We start from the raw sequence: 20,403 nt of genomic DNA on the forward strand, positions 1-20,403 counted from the left end.
TAGTTTAATAACCGGCGATAAAATTCCTCTCCCCTAACTTTCTGGATTAAAGTATAATAATATAGGGGCATGGAAATCTGAAAGGGGGGTGCGGATGGCCACCTCTCTCCTTTAGAAAACGAATGTCAGCTAAAAGTATATATTTCACACGTATAATTTGATTCCAGTCATAGTAATTTACATTAATTATTATAATGAGTATGCAGGAATGCGATAATTTCGAATTCAAGTGGTGTTTCTTGAGGGGGCAACACTATTATCGGGGTAATATGCCCCATGGAAAAGTACCTCGCTTCTCCCTCCGTCGAAAATATCTGCAGACGTCCATGATTAGGGCGGGGCATTAACCCCCCCTTTGGACTTCGTGCGCACGCCTATGGCTACTCATTTCTACACTACATGGAAGGTTTATTCAATTTCGAGCCAAAAGTGTAATTTTCAAATCAGGGTTTTTAAACGTCCACGAACCCATCAACTAATGGGTTCTATTGGGTTCCGCAACAATACCGGAACCTGTTCTATCACAGTGTAAATTCGGTCCAAGTTGCGTATTGTTTCATTTCAAATATGGAACTTAGACCGTCTTTAAATTGATCCGGAACGAAGGACCCTGTGCCGTATTTCAATTGATCCAGAAAAAAGGTTCCTGGAACTTATTTAAATACCTTAAACATAAAAAGGCTCTTTACGGTCCAGATCCATTTATGCTTGCTAATATTCCCTGCTGAACCTGAATTGAATTGATTTAAAATTCCTGATCCTTTAACAACCCTGGTGGAAATTCATTAATTTACAAACAACCATATTTTTAACGAAACATTAATCCCACACAATATACTGAGTTATTTTTCGCAATGTTCCAATGAATGGCAAGAGATTTGGGCTATTCCTTTTTCTTCCTTGATGTTTAATAGATTATATTTGTCACGCACCTATAACGTTACTAGCAAACATTTGTGAATTGTTCTTTCCTTGTAACGTTAACATCTACCATACTGAATTTATTTACGTTCCTTATGCAGATGGTATGTACCCAACTGCATTTTGTTCCGTTCCGCTACAGTGGTTTACATTTTGTTACATTCCTATGTAACGTTAATTAACCATATTGCCTTTCACTTCGTTCCGTTACGGAGGATTGCATTCATTACGTTCCTATGTACCGTTATTTACTACCATGTTGCATTTCGTTACGTTTTTTTGTAACGCTAGTATATACCACAATGCATTTCGTTACTACGTTCCTTGTATCCTTGTAACGGTAGTATATACCATATTGCATATTACGTTATGTTCCAATGTGCTCATTTCGTTCCGTTCCTTTATAACGTTAATATCTACCATAATACATTTTGTTACGTTCTCTGTAACGTCAGTCTGTAACATATTGCATTTCGTTACGTTACATGGGTACCAGCAGCTGAACCATACTCTTCCTCCTACAAAATGGAACGTAACGTGTAACGCAAATTGGGTACGTTACGACTCCCTGACGTACGGTGGCAAATGTTTGCAGTTGGAACTCCACGGCTTTACTCTTTCTTATTGCGGTAAGAGAAGAAGCAAGTTAAAACTATCACCACTGTCGTGTGTACACACGCACAGGGAAGTAACGGAAGGGGTTCTACTTTTATTTTAGTAATCGGAGGATAGTTGATTGACTTTTGGCTAATAGCAAAGATGGGAATGAGGGGTGTTAGAGGTGACCTTCCAAGTAGGCGCCCCAAAGTCAACCTCACCTCCCCATAGTACACACTGGACTGCATCTTGCAGACGAACGAGGCTCTGGCGACTGGCACTATGGCCAGTATAATTCTGTGTGTGTTGTCCTGTTTTTTGTCCTTATGTGTGCTGAGTGCCAGCTTACAGCCTCAGCTTTTAACGGAAGTCAGAATATTTTAAGATTTTAGTTATGCAACGTTAGCATGGACATGCGCAAGATTTTTTTCCAGGGAGTTGCAAGCAAAGTATTTTTTTTTCAGGGGGGGCAAAGGAGACATTTTTCCCTACAATATTCAATCGCCCCTCAAAAACACTGCTTCAGTCTGAAATTATCATGTTTTTTCATAATAATTATCATAAATTACTGTGAATGAAATGAAATTGCGTGTGAAATATATAATTTTTAGGTGGGCATTCATTTTCCAGAGGTGCCATGCCCCCCCTTGCCCCATCCCTTCCGGACGTCCATGAACTTTAGACTTGTTATTTGTAACGATAATGGGCTAGACCCGTATAATGTGACGGGTGCAAAGTAGCCTATATAAGTGCTGTCGCACCCAAAATTTTAAAATCAAATTCGGGAATGGATTGTACTGAGCAGGGCCAGGATTTTGATGAGCTAAAAAATTACATTTTGTCTTAATTTCAGGGGAGGACAGTTAGTACGGCACAGTTCTTATGTCTGTAATGTTAGAACTGACATTACAAGGTGTGTGTGCATGTTAGGTATAAAAATCTGTAACGAAACTTACCTTATTCAGAATTTTTGCAGTCCGTAATGTCGAGTTGTGCGTTGCTTTGTTCCTACAATCGCGTGGCGATAGAATTCTTGTTTTCATTGTTGCAGACATCAAGGCGATAAAAATGTCAGTTCCTGGCTAAAAATGATTGAGTGTAACGTAATGCAATTACATTACTTTTTTTGTTGAAATAACGCAAAAAGAGACCAGAAAAAGACATAAAACGCGAAATGTGACCAAAAAATAACGTAAAAATTGGGGAAATGCCCGAAAACTTAAAAAATAGAAAATATGACGAAAAATGTACAATAAAATTCATATTTTTATAATCAGAGGTTCGTATTCAGGATTTTAATACTTAAGCGCAATGCATACTACATAAGGGGGAAAAATATGACGTCATAAAAATCCGGTGCCTGGTGATAAGGTAAAATTGACGAAAGAACAGTCACAAGCAAATATGCAAAGGACACAACACAAGCCTCACAGATGATTATACTGGCTGTGGGTCCAATCGCCAGAGCCTCGTTAGTCTGCTTGATTCAGTCCGGTTGTTATTTGACGGATTGATTATCTTTAATTCGGGGGATTCGTTTTAAAGATTGAACTCCTCAAAAATATTTATTTAAACAGTTATGCAAATGTGGATTCTTTACAATTATAATAGCCTCATGCATCTGGAAACTGAGTGATGAACTAATGTCAGTGTTGCCATTGTGCACGTCTCAAAGTTACCGACTTTGCGAACTGCATCCTTCGTGTGCAGACTCGGATCTTCCTCTGGTCCATGGCACAGCATCCAGCTTCCAAACTGCAGCAAGCTCCCGCGGTAGGCGACGACAGAGCAATCAATAGTCACCAGATTCCAAGTCTGCTTTAAAGGAGACCTCTTTGGACCGTTCCCCTGTCATCTGGGTCACTACGACACCGGATGATGGCAAAATGTCCCAGAAAGGCATGTACAGGGTGGTTCTAAAGCAACCCTCCATTTTTTTCCATTGATGTTAATTAAGGAACTGAGTATACTCTATGAATCTCTCATGAGGCACTAACAGAACGAAAATATATCAAGGCACGAATTATATAAAGACTCGAAAGTAATAAAAATGAAGTGGCAGACTGGATTCTTAACTCAGAGATTTTTCAAAAGGGGCTTTTCACGCAAAATAGTGTTGCTCCCTCATAAAACACTGCTTCAATTACTAATCTTACTTGTAATATGTCATTCGGCCCTCCCCGATGGCGCAGGGGTGGCGTCGTCACTTTGTAATCAAGGGGTCCCGGGTTCGATACCCGTGGAGGAACATAGTGGTTCGGATCCCACTTTAAACTGTAGGTCCAGTCCCGATTAGCCTTGCTGTGCATAAAGTGGACTTAAAACACAAACTCAATCAAAAAATGTAATTGTCACTCCTTTATAACAACGCAAATTATCGTGTGAAGTATATCATTTTTGGTATAACATTCACTTTCTTGGGGCTGTAGAGGGAAGATACCCACATAGTACACTTTGAACTGCGATTTTCCCGACTAACGAGGTTCTGGCGTCTGTACTCACAGGCAGTATAATTCAGTGTGGGATTTGTGTTTTGTTCGGTCCATGTGTGTTTGTGTATGTGAGTTCATCCGTCTCATCTGAATGAATAAATAAATAAGATTAAAGATAATATTGAAATATTTTATATTATTTAATATATAGATTCTACTTATTAAACACACAACAACAAAGATATAATAAACATTTTTTTTAACCCACTGTTATTAGAGGAGGAGGTCTAAATATGAGCGAAGGTTTAAATATGGGTTTTGGAGTTATCAGCGCTCCCTGGTGCTGCAGCCTGGCAGAGGCTATTGGAACTGGTTATCTGTCAAGGACAAAGGTTGCGGTGCCAATTCGCAAGAGAAAGTGGTGGTTAGTTTCGGCCTTGGACGTTGTTATAGAATTGCAACCTCCGAAAACTTTTTGCAGGTATGTTTTATCTCATCGTTTTCTGAATTCTCATCTGCTTTGTATAGGTTATGACATTCTTCTTCTTATAAGGCGCTACAGCTCTTTATGGGCTTTGGCCTGCTCAATTACATCCTTCCATTCTTCTCTACTCAACACACATTTCTTCCAGTTCTGTATCTTCAGTTTTCTTATGTTATTTCTGACATCGTCTATCCATCTGGTTTTGGGCCTTCCTTGTGATCTTGTAGCAATAGGTCTCCAATTGTAAATTTGTTTCACAATTCTTTCTTCGGGCATTCTTTCAATATGATCCAACCAGCTCAATCTTTGTGTTTTGATAAATCTTCTTATATTCTTACTCTTTATTAATATTTCAAGCTCTTCGTTTGTTTTTATTCTCCATATATTATTAGATTGTCTCGTTGGGCCATATATTTTCCTTAATATCTTTCTTTCAAATATCATTAGTTTTCGAATTATATCTTCTTTCAGCACCCAGGTTTCACAGCCATATGTAACCACAGGTCTTATTATGGATTTATACAGCTTTAATTTTATTTTTCTGGTAACTAGTTTGGATTGGAATATCCTCTTATTCGCATAAAATGCTCTGTTTCCAGCTGCAATCCTTTCTTTAATTTCTTCTTCGATTTCATTGTTTCCATTTACTATTGACCCGAGATATTTAAATGACTGTACCTGCTCTATGTGCATTGTATCTATATCCTCTTTTTGTTGTTGGATTTTTCTTCTTGTACACCTCATATATTTTGTCTTTTTTTCGTTCACTATTAATCCATATTTCATTGCCTGTTGCTTTAGTTTCACTAGTGAGTCCACCATTGATTGCTTAGTTCTTGTAGTAATTACTATGTCGTCTGCATATGCACAGACCTGTCTTAATCTTGTTGAAATGTTTCCTCTGATTTCCAACTTCTGAATTATTTCATCCATGACTATGCTAAATAAAATTGCTGATGATGGGTCTCCTTGTTTTACTCCTCTATTTATTGCAAATTTCTGACTAAAATCATTGTTTCCTTTTACTACTGCTGTAGTGTTTTGTAATGTCATCTTTATTAATCTTATTAGTTTGTTTGGAACATTAATTTTCTTTAGACATGTAGGAATTATATTTCTATTTACTGAGTCAAATGCTTGCATAAAATCGATAAATATGTTATGCAATTCAATATGACATTATGACATTAGCGGTACATAAAGCAAATGTGGGCTTTTATAATGCCATGATTTGTTTGTGAAATATGTACCACAGAGAGCGAAAATAAATTGAAGAAGAAAACTAGCGTGATGGTCTAAATATGGGCTATGATATGAGGTCTAATGTTGAGATCACATTTTCAACAAATATTTGGATATTTTTCTTAATTTCAATTTTCCCCATTCCGCGTGATTTTTAAAACAACAGATTATTCATAAATATGAATTTTATAATGTTTTAGCGATAAATGACTGTTTTTTTGAAATTTTAATTGCTTTTTGTTATATTGCCACTAGTAGCCCATATTTAGACCTCAATTTTGAAATACATCATTTTACAATTTTTTGGAAATTGCTTTTTTTTTTAAAAAAAAAAAGTGAACTTCTATACTTTAGCATGCTATTACATTTAAGTATATATTTCATAGATATGCATTTTAAAGGCAGGTGCTTGATATATTAATTTTTTTCCTCCGAAAATGACAAAATAAGAATGGGGGGCCCATATTTAGACCTTTTCCTCTATTACCATTCTTCGCTATCGTTGTGATTAGCGAAAAGTAACAAAAAAGCTGTTGTCATTGGAGACTGTTGATAAATCGCAACTGACGACCACTACATATAACATTGTGGCACGGCTTCAGTGGTCTGACTGTATAAATAGCGAGCTGATTCAGACCAAGGGATTGACAAGATCGGGGCAGGTGTGTGTAATATCGAGACGAGTGTCAATGTGTGAAACTTTAATAAGCTACAATTTATGATACTTGAAAACCAAAATTCCTTCACTGTGAGACTTGTTCAGACATACCAAGCTGGTATCTACGTGACTGTGATTACAATGTCAGTTTCAATGGTGGCAATCCTGAGCTTGTGCTACGAGGTTGCATATATTCAGGAGAAATTACCGATTTCCGAGGGTTCGTAGCGTCGAAACGCGGCGTCGAACAGTAAAAGAAACTTGATTAAGAAAAATTGCTTATTGCTTACTCCATATTCGAGATGGGTGTTCGTTTACAAATCGAGACGAACCGACCTCCTTGTCGGAGTGGTTATCACATCGCGCTACGACGCCAGGGGTCCCGGGTTCGAGTCCCGGACTGGGCATTGATGTACTTTGTGATTGTCCCTTCATCAATTTCATCATATCACTCATCCTCATCTTCGCGATTTGCCAAAAAGAGGCAGGAAAGCGAAGTAAGAAAAACCAATCGACCAATCAGCAAATCGAGACCAGAACGAGACACACGAGACACTGCCAAGTTTTGACTCGTCTCGTTTCGATACGATACGACCCCTAGTATCGAACAAGGTAACGTCATTAAGGTTCGACCCTAATGAAAAGATCTTTCAGAAGCTTTTGGTTTAAACCACCAGGTCGCGTGTGGCACACGCCTGTTGCCTGCAATCCGGATCCCCTTCTCTCAGGAAACTATTCTGGCACCCCGTAGGATATCCTGTGACACAGATGAACTGCTTGCTTTGTATCGCTTCGAGCACGCGACCAATCTCGTATCTTATCCTGCAATGGCGCACGGTTCACGGATTCTTGCCGACGAAACAACAGGCCCATTTAGACCAGGGAGGGGAAAATTACTGAGACCTAACGCACTGTGACAGACTACGATCAGTCTCGACTCCGTGAGTTGAACAATTCGAGACTCAAACGAGACTAAAACATGATGGAGCTGATGACAATATCGATACATCGAGATAAGCAGTTCGTTTATTGTTTGTCAGTATATATCGATATATTTTATTTAATTTTCCTATTCTTCTATTTCTTTATATTTAAGAATTTTAAATTTCCGATGATTTCGGATTTCGTTATTTGTATTTTTCATTTTCGGTATTGCTTCATTATTACTTTGAAGTTTCCTTTACATTTAAGTATGTTTTATTCGTTTCATAACTATTTATTTCAGTATTGTTCATATTACATTAACTCCTAATTTCCATGTTCGGTTCGGGCCAGAGATTCTGGGGTTCGAATCCCGCGGTATACATTGTGAGTGTCCCTTCATCTGTTTGATCGTAGCTGTCATTACTCATCCTCATCGTCGCGATTATCCAAAAGTGGCAGAAAAGCGACGATAAATAGCAAAAGTCAAAACACAAAATGTTCGACTATTTCTGCACGTTTATAAACCTATGTATTATGATAACTTCGGTGTATTTTTAAAGACATCTTGATTTTTTATATGTGGTAATGGCGATTTTAATAAGGATTTCCTAGCTCGTTCGCTGACAAATTCCGTGATTTGGATTCTGCGTAATATTGTAGGTCCAATCTGCACCAAAGTAAGATATTTGGGAAGCAGTTGCGGCGATTATTGTGGACTTTGGAGGAGAGTTGTCCCCAGTTTTTGCTCCCCCCCGCACTATGCTAAACCTTATCTACCTAGGGGAAGTAAACTGTCCTTGCCCCCCCCCCTTCAGTTTTGGAACCTTTGCTTTCCCCAGTTTTGGAATCCAATCGCCGCCGCTGAGTATTGAAATTAGCAGAACATCAAATGCTTAGTTATCGAAAATACGAATATAGCGAAATGAAGAAGTGCAAGGCTCATTGAACAAACCTAGGTACAAAAGATTAAAACTCAATAAATGTAAATTTGCTGTTGTTCGTGTTATGTTTAATACGCAGGCCGATTTCTAAATGTATTTTATAAAGAAATAAGGCTACCATCTTTGAAATATCTATACTTCCAGGTTAAAGATTGAAACAAAATTCGTTGTCGTTGCTAGAGTTAAAGCATTTCAGTCCAGAATCCCAGATAATCCGTCTCCTCTGGCACAGAAAACCCACTCTCTCTCTCCTCTCGACAAAAGAGATCATTTTTCTCCTGAAAAGCTTCCTGGAAAGAAAGCTAGCTCTCTCTCTCTCTCTCTCTCTCTCTCTCTCTCTCTCTCTCTCTCGGTGGCTGAAGCAACCCTCATCTTGGCCCACTTCCCAATTTCCCTGTCACGAGATGTTGCAACGTCGCCTTGCTTTTCCTTCCTCCACGGTGCATCGAGCCGTTGCCATGGATACCGAGCGACGCTGCGCTGGGGAGTCCCTGTTTACAGTGACTGACAGCGTGCTCGCCGCGGATCTTTCACATTTTTTCTTTCTCCTCCTCCTAGTGCTGCCACCTATGATTTACATCCGGAACTAAGGAAAATAATGTTGCCCAATCATCGGTGAAATTCATCCCCAGTCTGACCTATTCTCTCAGTCAGAAGTGAGATATGGTTAAAACACGCCAGGAATAAATTGCGAAATACAGGGTGTTCCTAAAAATGTTCTCTCTTTTGATAAAATTCGATTTTTTTTTTCTTTCTTTTGGAGGACGGAAGCAATCATAGGAACCGCATTTCGTGACATTCGTGACACAGTGGTCTTTTCAACAGAATGCCAGAACTGATCGAGATTGGCTTTACTAATCGACGGATTACGAAGTTCTTAGTCATGGGCTGCACGTTCACCTGATTTCACACCAACTTTTTTTCATCTTGATTTCATTCACAGACACCATCAGAGATTGGCAGGAGGGCAAATCTTCCCCTCCCTCTATCAAACAAAAAACATATAAGTAAATGCTGGTTTTGGTCAAATGCACATTTATATTTGGTATTTATGGGTATATTAACGATGACTGGAACAACCGTTTATATACCTACCTTGGAACAGTTGTGATGCTGATCATATTATTTTGGAATGTCTTATTCACATAGAAAAACGAAAGACTTTGTGCAAAGCACTATCAAAAATTGTCTTTCCTCAGAAATTTGCCTTCATTATTGTACGAATTAGATATTCACATTGGATAGCACGTGCTTTTTTGAGACAAGCTAATATGAAATTGTAAATTTGTCTTTTATATTGAATGAGTGAAAGTATGTAAAAATAAGCTATTTTAGAATGTATTTGGGCTCAATATGTAGAAATTTATGTAAAGATGTCTATGGATTTAAAATATATGCTGGACGTAAGCAACTGAATGCAAAGCTCCAAGTCCAATAAAATTTATTGATGATATTCAACGTTGTCATGACCAAGGTGGATTTCATACAGGTGGAATCATTCAGGATATCGATGTCGAATGTAAGTACATGGGTTTCTTAATAATAATAATAATAATAATAATAATATATTACACATTTACTCAATTAATTCTCACATACGTGTTAATGTGGTGAATGTTTCCAATGCGTGTAAGGCGGAGAATTACTTCCAAGAATCTGTGAAAAGTGGTTTTTGGCGCATGCATCAACTTCCGGTTTACTGAAAGAAGTAGAGGGATCCAAGGAAAAAGAGAAGATCGAATTTGGTTTATGGTTTATCACATCCGTGAATAAAGTAGGCTGCGATGAACGTGGACACCGGCTTCTGAGGCTGAGTCGTCATCGTAATGCGCTACGAAGTCCAAAGTTCCACGTTCGAATCCTGGATAAGCTATATATGTATCATCGTGATTGTCCCACCTATTTCCAGGGTTGTTAAAAGGTCCCGGGAACTATAAATTCTAATGGGTTCTATTGTGGTCCGTAACCGGACCGGAACCCTTTGAAATTCGGTCCAAGTTGTGTATTGTTTTTTTTTTTTCAATACCGAACTTGCACTGTATTTTAAATTAATTCGGAAAAAGGGTCGTGGACCGTATCTAAACTGATCCAGGAAAAATGGTTCCTGGACCGAATTGAAATACTTTACAGATAAAAATGTCCTTTACGGTCCAGAACCCATTTACGCTTGCTGATTTTCTCTTTCGGACCGGAATTGAATTTATTTACAATTCCTCGCCCTTTAACATATTTCTTCAGTTTATCCTCTTCGTCGCGGTTAACCCAAAAGGTAGAAAAGCAACGTAAAATAACCGAAAGAGAAAGTAAAAGAGTGTCACTAGTAAAGACGTGGTAAGGGACAATATCTGCTTGACTGTGGAGACACTGTATCAAGCCCATTTTATGCTTGATTGATTGCATTGGTTTATTTTACTTCGCTTTTCTGCCACTTTTGGCTAATTACGAAGACGATGATGAGTGATGATGATGAAATTGATGAAGCAACACTCACAAAGAACACCCATCCTCAGGCCGGAATACGAAACCGCGAACACTGGCGTCGTAGCGCGTTGTGCTAACCACTCCGCCATGCGCATATAGACTAATCGCGTCTGGATCTGAACCACCGTGCAGCACGCTTCCCGGGGGAATCGAACCCGGAACCCTTTACTTACAGAGAAACAACGTTACGTTTACGCTCTTGAGGATGTCCGAGTCTCTTTTCTGAACTGCCAGTGAGTGAGTTTTTTTTAGTATGAAATGTGCTGCAGTGGCAACCCTGCGTGGCTTCGTTGATGTGTGTGTTTCAGCCTTTGGCCACCTGGGGACAGTACCTTCGCGCGACAACAGAGCTTTTGCACGTCCATAGGGTTCGAGTTTTTTATTTGTTTTCTGCACCCTGGGGGAGGGGGGGGGACAGATCACGTTGCCATCAGTATATTTTTAAAGGGTACCAAAGCAAATCCGGGATAAGTACCCACGCCAGTATTTGTTATCTTTATGTCAGGAAGACCTAGAGGAGCTGAGAACAAATATGAATGGACTGTACATAAGTTTACACATGATCGTAACTTCGTAAGCATTGGCGGAGTTTGCGTGAGGGTCACGTGACACTCCCAAAAGGAATGACTAAAGTATATAGGTGTGCGGAGATATTCTGATTAGGGGGCAAAAGCCTTAATGAAAGTGCACTCGGGAAAGAAAACCTCAATTCATCTCACTGTTTTATTGTATTGGCCGCGGTGGCTCAGTCGGTAACGCGTCTGACTACCATGCTAAAGGTCCCGGGTTCGATCCCCGGCCGGTTCAAATCCGGGAACTTTTCTAACGATGGAAGCGGCCCCGGCGCCCACCCAGCGTCGAATAACATGGGTACCTGGGGGAAACCCTGGGGGGTAAAGGCGGTCAGGGGCGTGATGCTGATCACATCACCCCCACTTACGACCGGATCAAGAAAGTGTGGGGCGTTACCCCCACACCCCCTATACGCCTTCATGGCGTGGTGCTAAGCACAGGGGAGCACTTTACCTTTTTACCTTTTGTTTTATTGTATTGGTTGTTGGGTACGAAACAGGGGCGTATATAGTGTATGTCCGGCTATATATGTGTGTATATATATATATATATATATATATATATATATATATATATATATATATGTGTGTGTGTGTGTGTGTGTGTATGTATGTGTATATATATATATATATATATATGTATATGTATGTATATATATGTATATGTATGTATATATATGTGTATATATATGTATTTATGTATATACATATATAGCCGGACACACACTATATACGCCCCTGTTTCGTACCCAACAACCAATACAATAAAACAGTGAGATGAATTGAGGTTTTCTTTCCCGAGTGCACTTTCATTAAGGCTTTTGCCCCCTAATCAGAATATCTCCGCACACCTATATACTTTAGTCATTCCTTTTGGGAGTGTCACGTGACCCTCACGCAAACTCCGCCAATGCTTACGAAGTTACGATCATGTGTAAACTTATGTACAGTCCATTCATATTTGTTCTCAGCTCCTCTAGGTCTTCCTGACATAAAGATAACAAATACTGGCGTGGGTACTTATCCCGGATTTGCTTTGGTACCCTTTAAAAATATACTGATGGCAACGTGATCTGTCCCCCCCCCCTCCCCCAGGGTGCAGAAAACAAATAAAAAACTCGAACCCTATGGACGTGCAAAAGCTCTGTTGTCGCGCGAAGGTACTGTCCCCAGGTGGCCAAAGGCTGAAACACACACATCAACGAAGCCACGCAGGGTTGCCACTGCAGCACATTTCATACTAAAAAAAACTCACTCAGTGGCAGTTCAGAAAAGAGACTCGGACATCCTCAAGAGCGTAAACGTAACGTTGTTTCTCTGTAAGTAAAGGGTTCCGGGTTCGATTCCCCCGGGAAGCGTGCTGCACGGTGGTTCAGATCCAGACGCGATTAGTCTATATGCGCATGGCGGAGTGGTTAGCACAACGCGCTACGACGCCAGTGTTCGCGGTTTCGTATTCCGGCCTGAGGATGGGTGTTCTTTGTGAGTGTGTCCGGCTATATATGTATGTATGTATGTATATATATATATATATATATATATATATGTATGTGTGTGTGTGTGTGTGTGTATGTATATGTATGTATGTATGTATTTGTGTGTGTGTTTTAAATGCATCAACAACATGCAGCATAACTGACGAATAACAAGAAATGTGTCGGAGAACGAAGCGGGATAGTTCAATTACATAGGAAATAATGCATCCCCCCCCCCTTCCTTAGTTGATTTGAACTTTCATTGGCTTGAAAATACTTCATTTCCTTTAAGAGCATAATATCGTTTATTAACGGCGTTAAGATTCCTCACCACTAAATTTCTAGGTGAAAGTATAATAATATAGGGGCATGGACGTCTTGAAGGGGGGCAAGGATGGTCAGACACACACACCCTTTAGAAAAGGAATGTATAGAAATATATATTTCTCACGTATAATTTGATTTCAGTCACAGTTATTTACATTAATTATGGGGATGAAGCAGGAACCTAATGATTACAAATTCAAGTGGTGTTTTTTTGAGTGAGCAACACTGTTATGGGGGTAATATGTGTCGTTTGCACACCTAAAAAATACCTTGCTTGCCTCTACGTGGATAAAAATCTGCAGTTTCCATGATTAGGTGGGGGAGCAATTGACCTCCCCTCTTGCCTCCCGTACGCACATCTATGACTAAGTATTATACAGTAAAAACTGCATATCTCGGAACCTCTATAAGAAGGAAACCTGTAAATACGTAAAAAAAAAAAGTCCCCACAACGGACCGATTTTATATACCTGAAAATGACCTGCTTAAGGCGGAAACCTCCTTAACGCGAAAACGGAACACCGTTTAAAGACCAACGAGATGTTTTCATTCTCAGTAAGACTGAAATTTCTTCCTTTATTTTTTTTCGCTCGCTCGCAGGAAAACAAAGCTTGCAATACTGTAAGTGGAACACGCCTCTGTTGACACTCGCTTATCGGTAACATTGTCGATATGAAAGAATGCGCTACAATACTCATAGCTGTTACGATTCCGTTTCTTTCTTTCATCTCTTACCCTCTTTCTCCACCTTTCTTTGTCTATTTCTCCTCTGTTCTTTCGTCATCTTTCTATTTTTCTTGTTATCTCTTTTTGTTTCACATTTATCTCAATCTTTCTTCACCTCTCTTATTCCATCTTTCAATCTTTCACTTCCCCTCTATGCACATCGCGCTACGACTCCAGGGGCCCCGGGTTCGAAAAGATACACAAGTACGTACTGTACGTTCTTACAATACTGTAAAAAGTGTACCAACATGTTGTGTAGTTACATAATTGTAATCTCTGCTATGGTCATTGCGACTGTATCTCATTTTTATTCATGTACGTACATGCATTAGTACTCTATATTATAAGTAATGCGAAATGTAAATCTGTCTTTCCATTATTTCCTGCAGCGCTCTATACTGTATTTAAAGTCAACCCTGTATAAGAAGGAAAACAGTTAAGACGGAAAATTTTGTTGGGAACCATCATGTTCCGGGATAGACAGGTTTTACTGTATATAAAAACTATGTTCCAGAAATCCTTTTCCAGACGATAAAGGAATAACACGATTTACTACACCTAAATAAGTAGACACCGGAAATTGTAGCCCGGTACTTAATGGTTACAAGGCAATAACGCTGTGGATTGAATATTTCCTGTGTTAACAGTTTCGCCTGAGAAAATGAATTCTCAAGCTTCTTTCTCTCAGTGGCGAGGGCTGGATCAAAGACCTGGAGTAACTCACTACACCTGGTCCTAGGCTATGGATGACGGGAGAAAACTAGGCTCATTCTTGACATTTCGTTGCTATCACAACGGTAGTCAGGTTGCCAACTTCTAAGAATTCAGGTTGCCAACTCCAAAGAATTTAGGTTGCCAACTCCAAATATTGAGGTTGCCAACTCCAAAGAATTGAGGTTGCCAACTCCAAAGAAGCCCACCCCAATGTTAACGATGTGAGTGCAGAGCCCCCTCCCAAATAATTTTGCTTAAAAGAATCTAATGTATTCTTTTGCTTCTCTTGTAAAGTTTACTCTGAATTGTGCCACATGAACTTAACTTTAAATACACATTTGAAATGTTCTAGACCATCAACTTTGGGGGGGCTGAGAACGCTAAACCATCAACTTTGGGGGGGCTATGACCAGAGACAGCAAAACACATGACTTATTACTATATACTAAGTATATAATTATGAGTATTGTTAAAATTTTTACTAAAAAGAGTTTCAAAATACGATGTGCACGAACTAGGAGAGTGGATGCGACGTTCGGGCTACAAATGGCTCTCACATGACATTCAGAACGGGATCATTGATATATTAGGGAGATTTGTTTTGCGCTCCGTGGTAGCAGATATTAAAAGTCGGGAATATTTTGCTATTATGGTTGACGAAATTTGTGACATATCCATCCGTGAACAATTTACATTTTGCATCCGAACTGTAAATGAAAATTTTAATATTTTTGAGGAATTCATGGGCTTTTACGAGATTCCGAACACTGAGGCCAAAACTTAAAAAAGGGAGGTAGGGAGTCATTCATTAATTTATTTCAGTGATCAGAGCCCCCCAATAATTTTGACAAGTCGGCGTCCCTGGGAGACACACAGTGGTTCGGATTTCACTTTAAACTGTAGGTCCAGTCCCGATGAGCTTTACTGTGCATAAAGTGGACTTAAAACACCAACTCGATGGATCGATTCGACGCAGTTTCGGCGCCAGTAAATTTTTGGAGGTGCCTGGTAAGGCGGAGTGTCAGATGACGTGTATAGTCGGAAAATTAAAATATTGCTTTTGTGATAGAATGAGCACACTCAAAAATTTCTGTGATTTATATTCCTTTTTGGGGGGGGCAGACCAGTCAGCAGTAAAAAAGGTAAAGTGCTCCCCTGTGCTTTCCACCACGCCATGAAGGCGTGGGTATGAAGTTAGTGGCCCACACTTTCTTGATCACGGCCGAAGGTAGGGGTGATGTGATCAGAACCACGCCCCTGGCCGCCTTTATCCCCCCAGGTGCCCACTTTATATGACGTTGGGTGGGCGCCTGAGCCGCTTGAACAGGTGAAATACTTTCCGGTTATCCCCGGCCGTGGATCGAACCCGATCCCTCTCATGGTAGTCAAACGCCCTAAGTGGTAAGAATGTTGTTTTTCAGTCAGCGTGTTTTGCAAATATTCTTTATGACACGTTTTTTATTCATTGTGGTTTATAATGTCATTTCACCAGTGACACACACACACATGCGTGTATGAGCAGTGCATATATGGGCCTTTTCGATTGCGCAGTGCTAACGTTGTCTCCTTGTAATCAAGTGCTACCTGGTTTGATACACGGTGGAATCACATTGTGGTACGGATTCCATTTCAACTGTTGTAACAGTCTCTACTTCTCTGATTTAGTGAACACAAACACGTTCTACAAATATCTGAAATAAACATGGCTCCTGGCAGGCAAATGTTTAACGTTCTCACCTTCGGTCATGAAGTCCCGGGTTCGATTCCCTGTGGTAGCTCTCAAAAGTTCGAAGCTGGCTCAGCGTCGTGACGACAATTGGGGAGCTACTTGAAAAGAAGTAGTAGTTGGCTCCGATCTCGAAAGACAGCGGCGATGGGACTCTATGCGGTGACCACACGTTGCTCAATGTAAAAGCAGCTCTGGATAGGCTAATATGGACAAGAGCTTCGGTTTAAAGTGAGATCCGAACCACTATGTCCCTCCACCGAGTATCGAACCCGGTATATTTTGTTTACGAGCCAACGACGTTACCACCACGGCACCTGGAAGGCCACGCACACAAGCACATGCAATATATAAACACAGAGTGTCGCCGTACAACACCGACGAGCTTTCACATCGAAACACAAATACCCTGGTAAAGAGAGAAAAGTCAAGGAATTTGTTTTATTAAAATTAGTGGGAATCCTGACATTGTATAATATGATATTTATTAGATTATAGATTAATGCATAGTATTTACTGTAATGATAAAGGGGTAGGACCCTTTAAGTACAGTCACGGACACTTCTGGGTTGTAACGATTCCATTGAGAGTCAATGTGAATATTACAACCCAGTCGTGTCCGTGACTGTACAACCGTGGTAAAATTGTAATAGCAACGTGTTTGTTTGGTGTATGATGGGTACCCCTGTAAATTATACAGCCCGTAACGCAGGCATCTGCGTGGGTGTGGTGGCTCCCCCGTCTCCGCGGGCTCTAATATCGATCGTCATCTCTTTTTCAGGAGACCCGGCAACAGCGCCGCGAGATGAGGAGGCCGAAGGATGAGAAGGTCCGCGAGTCCGCCAGTCGGAAGGTGCCATGGTGCTAGGATGCACGTGGACGTCACGATTGTCCCGAGGCGAGCGGATTGACAACGGACCATGGTGAAGAGACATGAGCCAGGGGCGGCCAAGAATCCAAGTGGTCCGCCTCTCCTCTAACGAACGCGCCAAGATCCACCTTGATGGGGTGCAGCTGCACGCGGAATTTCGTCACTTCCGGTCCGGGGACTACATCTCTGCCACCAGCGTCAAGGATACGGGTTCGTGCCCCGCCGGTTCCACCGAAGACGAGACCGACGACAGCAGCGCGGCGGACACGAAGAAGAGGTGCTACAGGTTCCGGCGACGAAAGCGTCGAAAGCGAGTTTCCAAATCCATGGAGACCGTCGCATCTTCGGAGCTTACGACGAAATCGTGCGACAACATCTTCCACGACGCGAAGAAGAAGAAGACGCGGGCGTCGCCGTACGTGTGGAAGGACGCCACGAGGTCGGAGGAACACCTGCCCAAGCTGGAGCGTCTGGGCGGTCTGTTCCATCGTGGAAAAGCCGGGCGTTGCGCGTCGCACGATGTATTCTGCTTCTTTGGCCGCACCCTTCGCGTGGACGACAAGCGCATCAACGAAGAACCTGACGATTTCCGCGCCAGCATGACGTCTCAGAGCCTCCCGACGAGTCCGCGAGGTTCCCGCGCCTTGCAGAAATCCAGCACGATGCCGCAAGCGAGGCGGACGGAGAAGCTGTCCGAGTCCGGCACCCGCAAAAAGTCCCGCAGCGCGACGCTGACCAGCTTCTTCAAGAAGCTCAGCCCGCGGTTGAGACGCTCCGGTCGGCACCGCGACAAGCCGTGGATCGTGGTCGAATTCTCTCGCCAGGACATCGAGGGTTCAGATTCGGCGAGCGTGGAGTCCGACCACAGTTTCGAGCTCGCCGTGCGCACGCGCGAGGCCCTGCTGGAGCAGCAGCAACGGCGCGCGAAGGAATCTACCGCCGACGGGAACCAGCAGCCACAGTCTTCCACAACCGTCGCTCCTTCGACGACCAAGAAATCCGAAGCAGCAGCCAAGCCGTCGACGAAATACAAGAAATCGTCGGCCGCCGACGAAAAGCAGTTCCTATTCAAGCTTTCCCCGAAGAAAGTGATGCACGAAGTGAAACAGTCGCTCAAGAACGGCCGCGGAAGGAGCAACGAACGAAATCGCTCGTCCACGGACTCCGGAAAGGTGACAACGAATGCGGCAACAAGAACTGAAGACGTAAGTACAACCTTACATTTTTCTCCCCCTAGGAAAATCGCTTCAGAGTACTACCATTTCACCCCGTAGATCGTTCCAGAATGTTTGGAAATAAATACTTGCCGGAATGTGCTGGCGCGTTGTTGTGCAGCATCACATCTATTGAACGGTGCCTTGAGAACAAAAATAGGCGTCCCAGGATGGAGTGAAGCAGTTTGAGCCACTCCCCCGCTGCCCTGGAAATTACATAGCTCATTTACTTATGAACAAAAGCAAAAATGTTATGTTCATGATAGTACAGAATTGTCCGAATGTCCAGTTACCCCCAGGTGGTTATCAGAGAGGAACGAATTAAATTTGTTCTCTGTCTTCAGATGGCTGACATAAGTGACTGTAGTGTGGATGAATGCGCTGCATGTGTACAGGACACATGGACGTCCACAGACTAGGGATGGCCATATCCGGATCCGCGGATCCGGAATTTTCAGATCCGGATCCAGAACTTTCGGATCGGGATCCAAAACTTTCGGATCCGGATCCGTTTTGCCATCCCACATGCGCTTCTTTGGAAAGTAAGAATGTGTGTATAACATATTGTTACATGCTAATATACATATATATATAATATACACATATATATAGTGTGTGTGCGCGCGTGCTCGATTTGTAATTTATTAATACACTTACAAGGGAGGTCTAAGTCTCCCCCTCCGATTTCCATGAAACTTGGCAGGTGTATAGAGGCCCCCCTCAACTGTCAAGATGAGGAGAAATTGAAGTGGGGATCTGACCCCGAAACCACGTAAATATGGCATAGGAAGAAACAGGGGGCATAGGGCCTCTCTAAACACCTGTCAAATTTCATGGGAATCGGAGGGGGACACAGGGGTCAGATTATCCCCACGTCAATTTGTCCTCATCTTGACATTTGAGGCGGGTTTTGCCCCCTAAAACAGTTTTGTAGCCGAAACAAACAAAAAACACGTATTTCTTCCTTTGAGCCCCTCTATACACCTGCCACGTTTCATGGAAATCGGAGGGGAACACAGGGGTTAGATCCCCACTTCAATTTGTCCTCATCTTGACATTTGAGGGGAGTTTGCCCCCTAGAACAGATTTTTAGCCGAAACAAAAAAACACGTATTTCTTCATTCGGGCCCGTTTATACACACACCTGCTAAATTTCATGGAAATTGGAGGGGGATACAGGGGTCAGATCCCCACTTCAATTTGTCCTCATCTTGACAATTGAGTTGGTTTTGCCCTGTAAAACCGTTTTTTACCTGAAACAAAAATAAAACACGTATTTCTTCCTTTTGGCCCCACTATACACCTGCCAAGTTTCATGGAAATCGGAGGGACACAGGGGTCAACCCTCACTTCAATTTGTCCTCATCTTGACATTTGAGGGGGTTTTGCCCCTTAAAACCGTTTTTTAGCTGAAACAGAAAACACGTATTTTTTTCCATTGGGCCCCACTATACACCTGCCAAGTTTCATGGAAATCGGAGGGACACAGGGGTCAGATCCTCACTTCAATTTGTCCTCATCTTGACATTTGAGGGGATTTTGCCCCCTAAAACAGTTTTTTAGCTGAAACAAAAAAAAACACGTATTTTTTTCCATTGGGCCCCACTATACACCTGCCAAGTATCATGGAAATCGGAGGGACACAGGGGTCAGATCCTCACTTCAATTTGTCCTCATCTTGACATTTGGGGGGGTTTTGCTGTAACGAGTGCACTCACGGCCCCCGAAATGACGTGTCAATCATACCCCGGCACGGGGCCAAACGTCGTTATGTGTAAGGGAAACCGGTCGTGACTCACGGTCCAGTTATCAAGTTCGGTACTGAGACGGTCGTTTATTGTCATACTATTGCGAGGCGGAGGTTAATACCTTGAAATGTTACACTGTTTTGTTTACCTTTGATATGTAGATTCGAACAATCATAAAACACTAATAGCATAATATCTGGTACCTGAAAAACGTCAAATAACAACACTGACGAACGGTAAAAAAGTGAATATATATTGTAACAACAAAAAATATTGCAATCAACAACTGTTTACAAAAGCCTCCTCAAGCTCTCCCAACATTCACTCTATCTCTCTTTCACACACATGAG

At 41.7% G+C, this 20,403-nt stretch overlaps 1 protein-coding gene across 1 annotated transcript in view; it reads left to right on the top strand.

The window, feature by feature from the left end:
* The window catches only part of LOC146004511 (uncharacterized), a 278,862-nt gene that overhangs the window by 40,394 nt on the left and 218,065 nt on the right, over nucleotides 1-20,403 (top strand). The window contains exon 2 of the mRNA XM_083143383.1: nucleotides 17,002-18,296. Coding sequence (XP_082999509.1) covers nucleotides 17,154-18,296 — 1,143 coding nt within the window. The 5' untranslated portion in view covers nucleotides 17,002-17,153. The remainder of the gene's footprint in view (nucleotides 1-17,001; nucleotides 18,297-20,403) is intronic.

Source organism: Lepisma saccharinum, chromosome 21 (assembly GCF_977018435.1).
Source record: "Lepisma saccharinum chromosome 21, izLepSacc3.1, whole genome shotgun sequence".
Lineage (NCBI taxonomy): Eukaryota > Metazoa > Arthropoda > Insecta > Zygentoma > Lepismatidae > Lepisma > Lepisma saccharinum.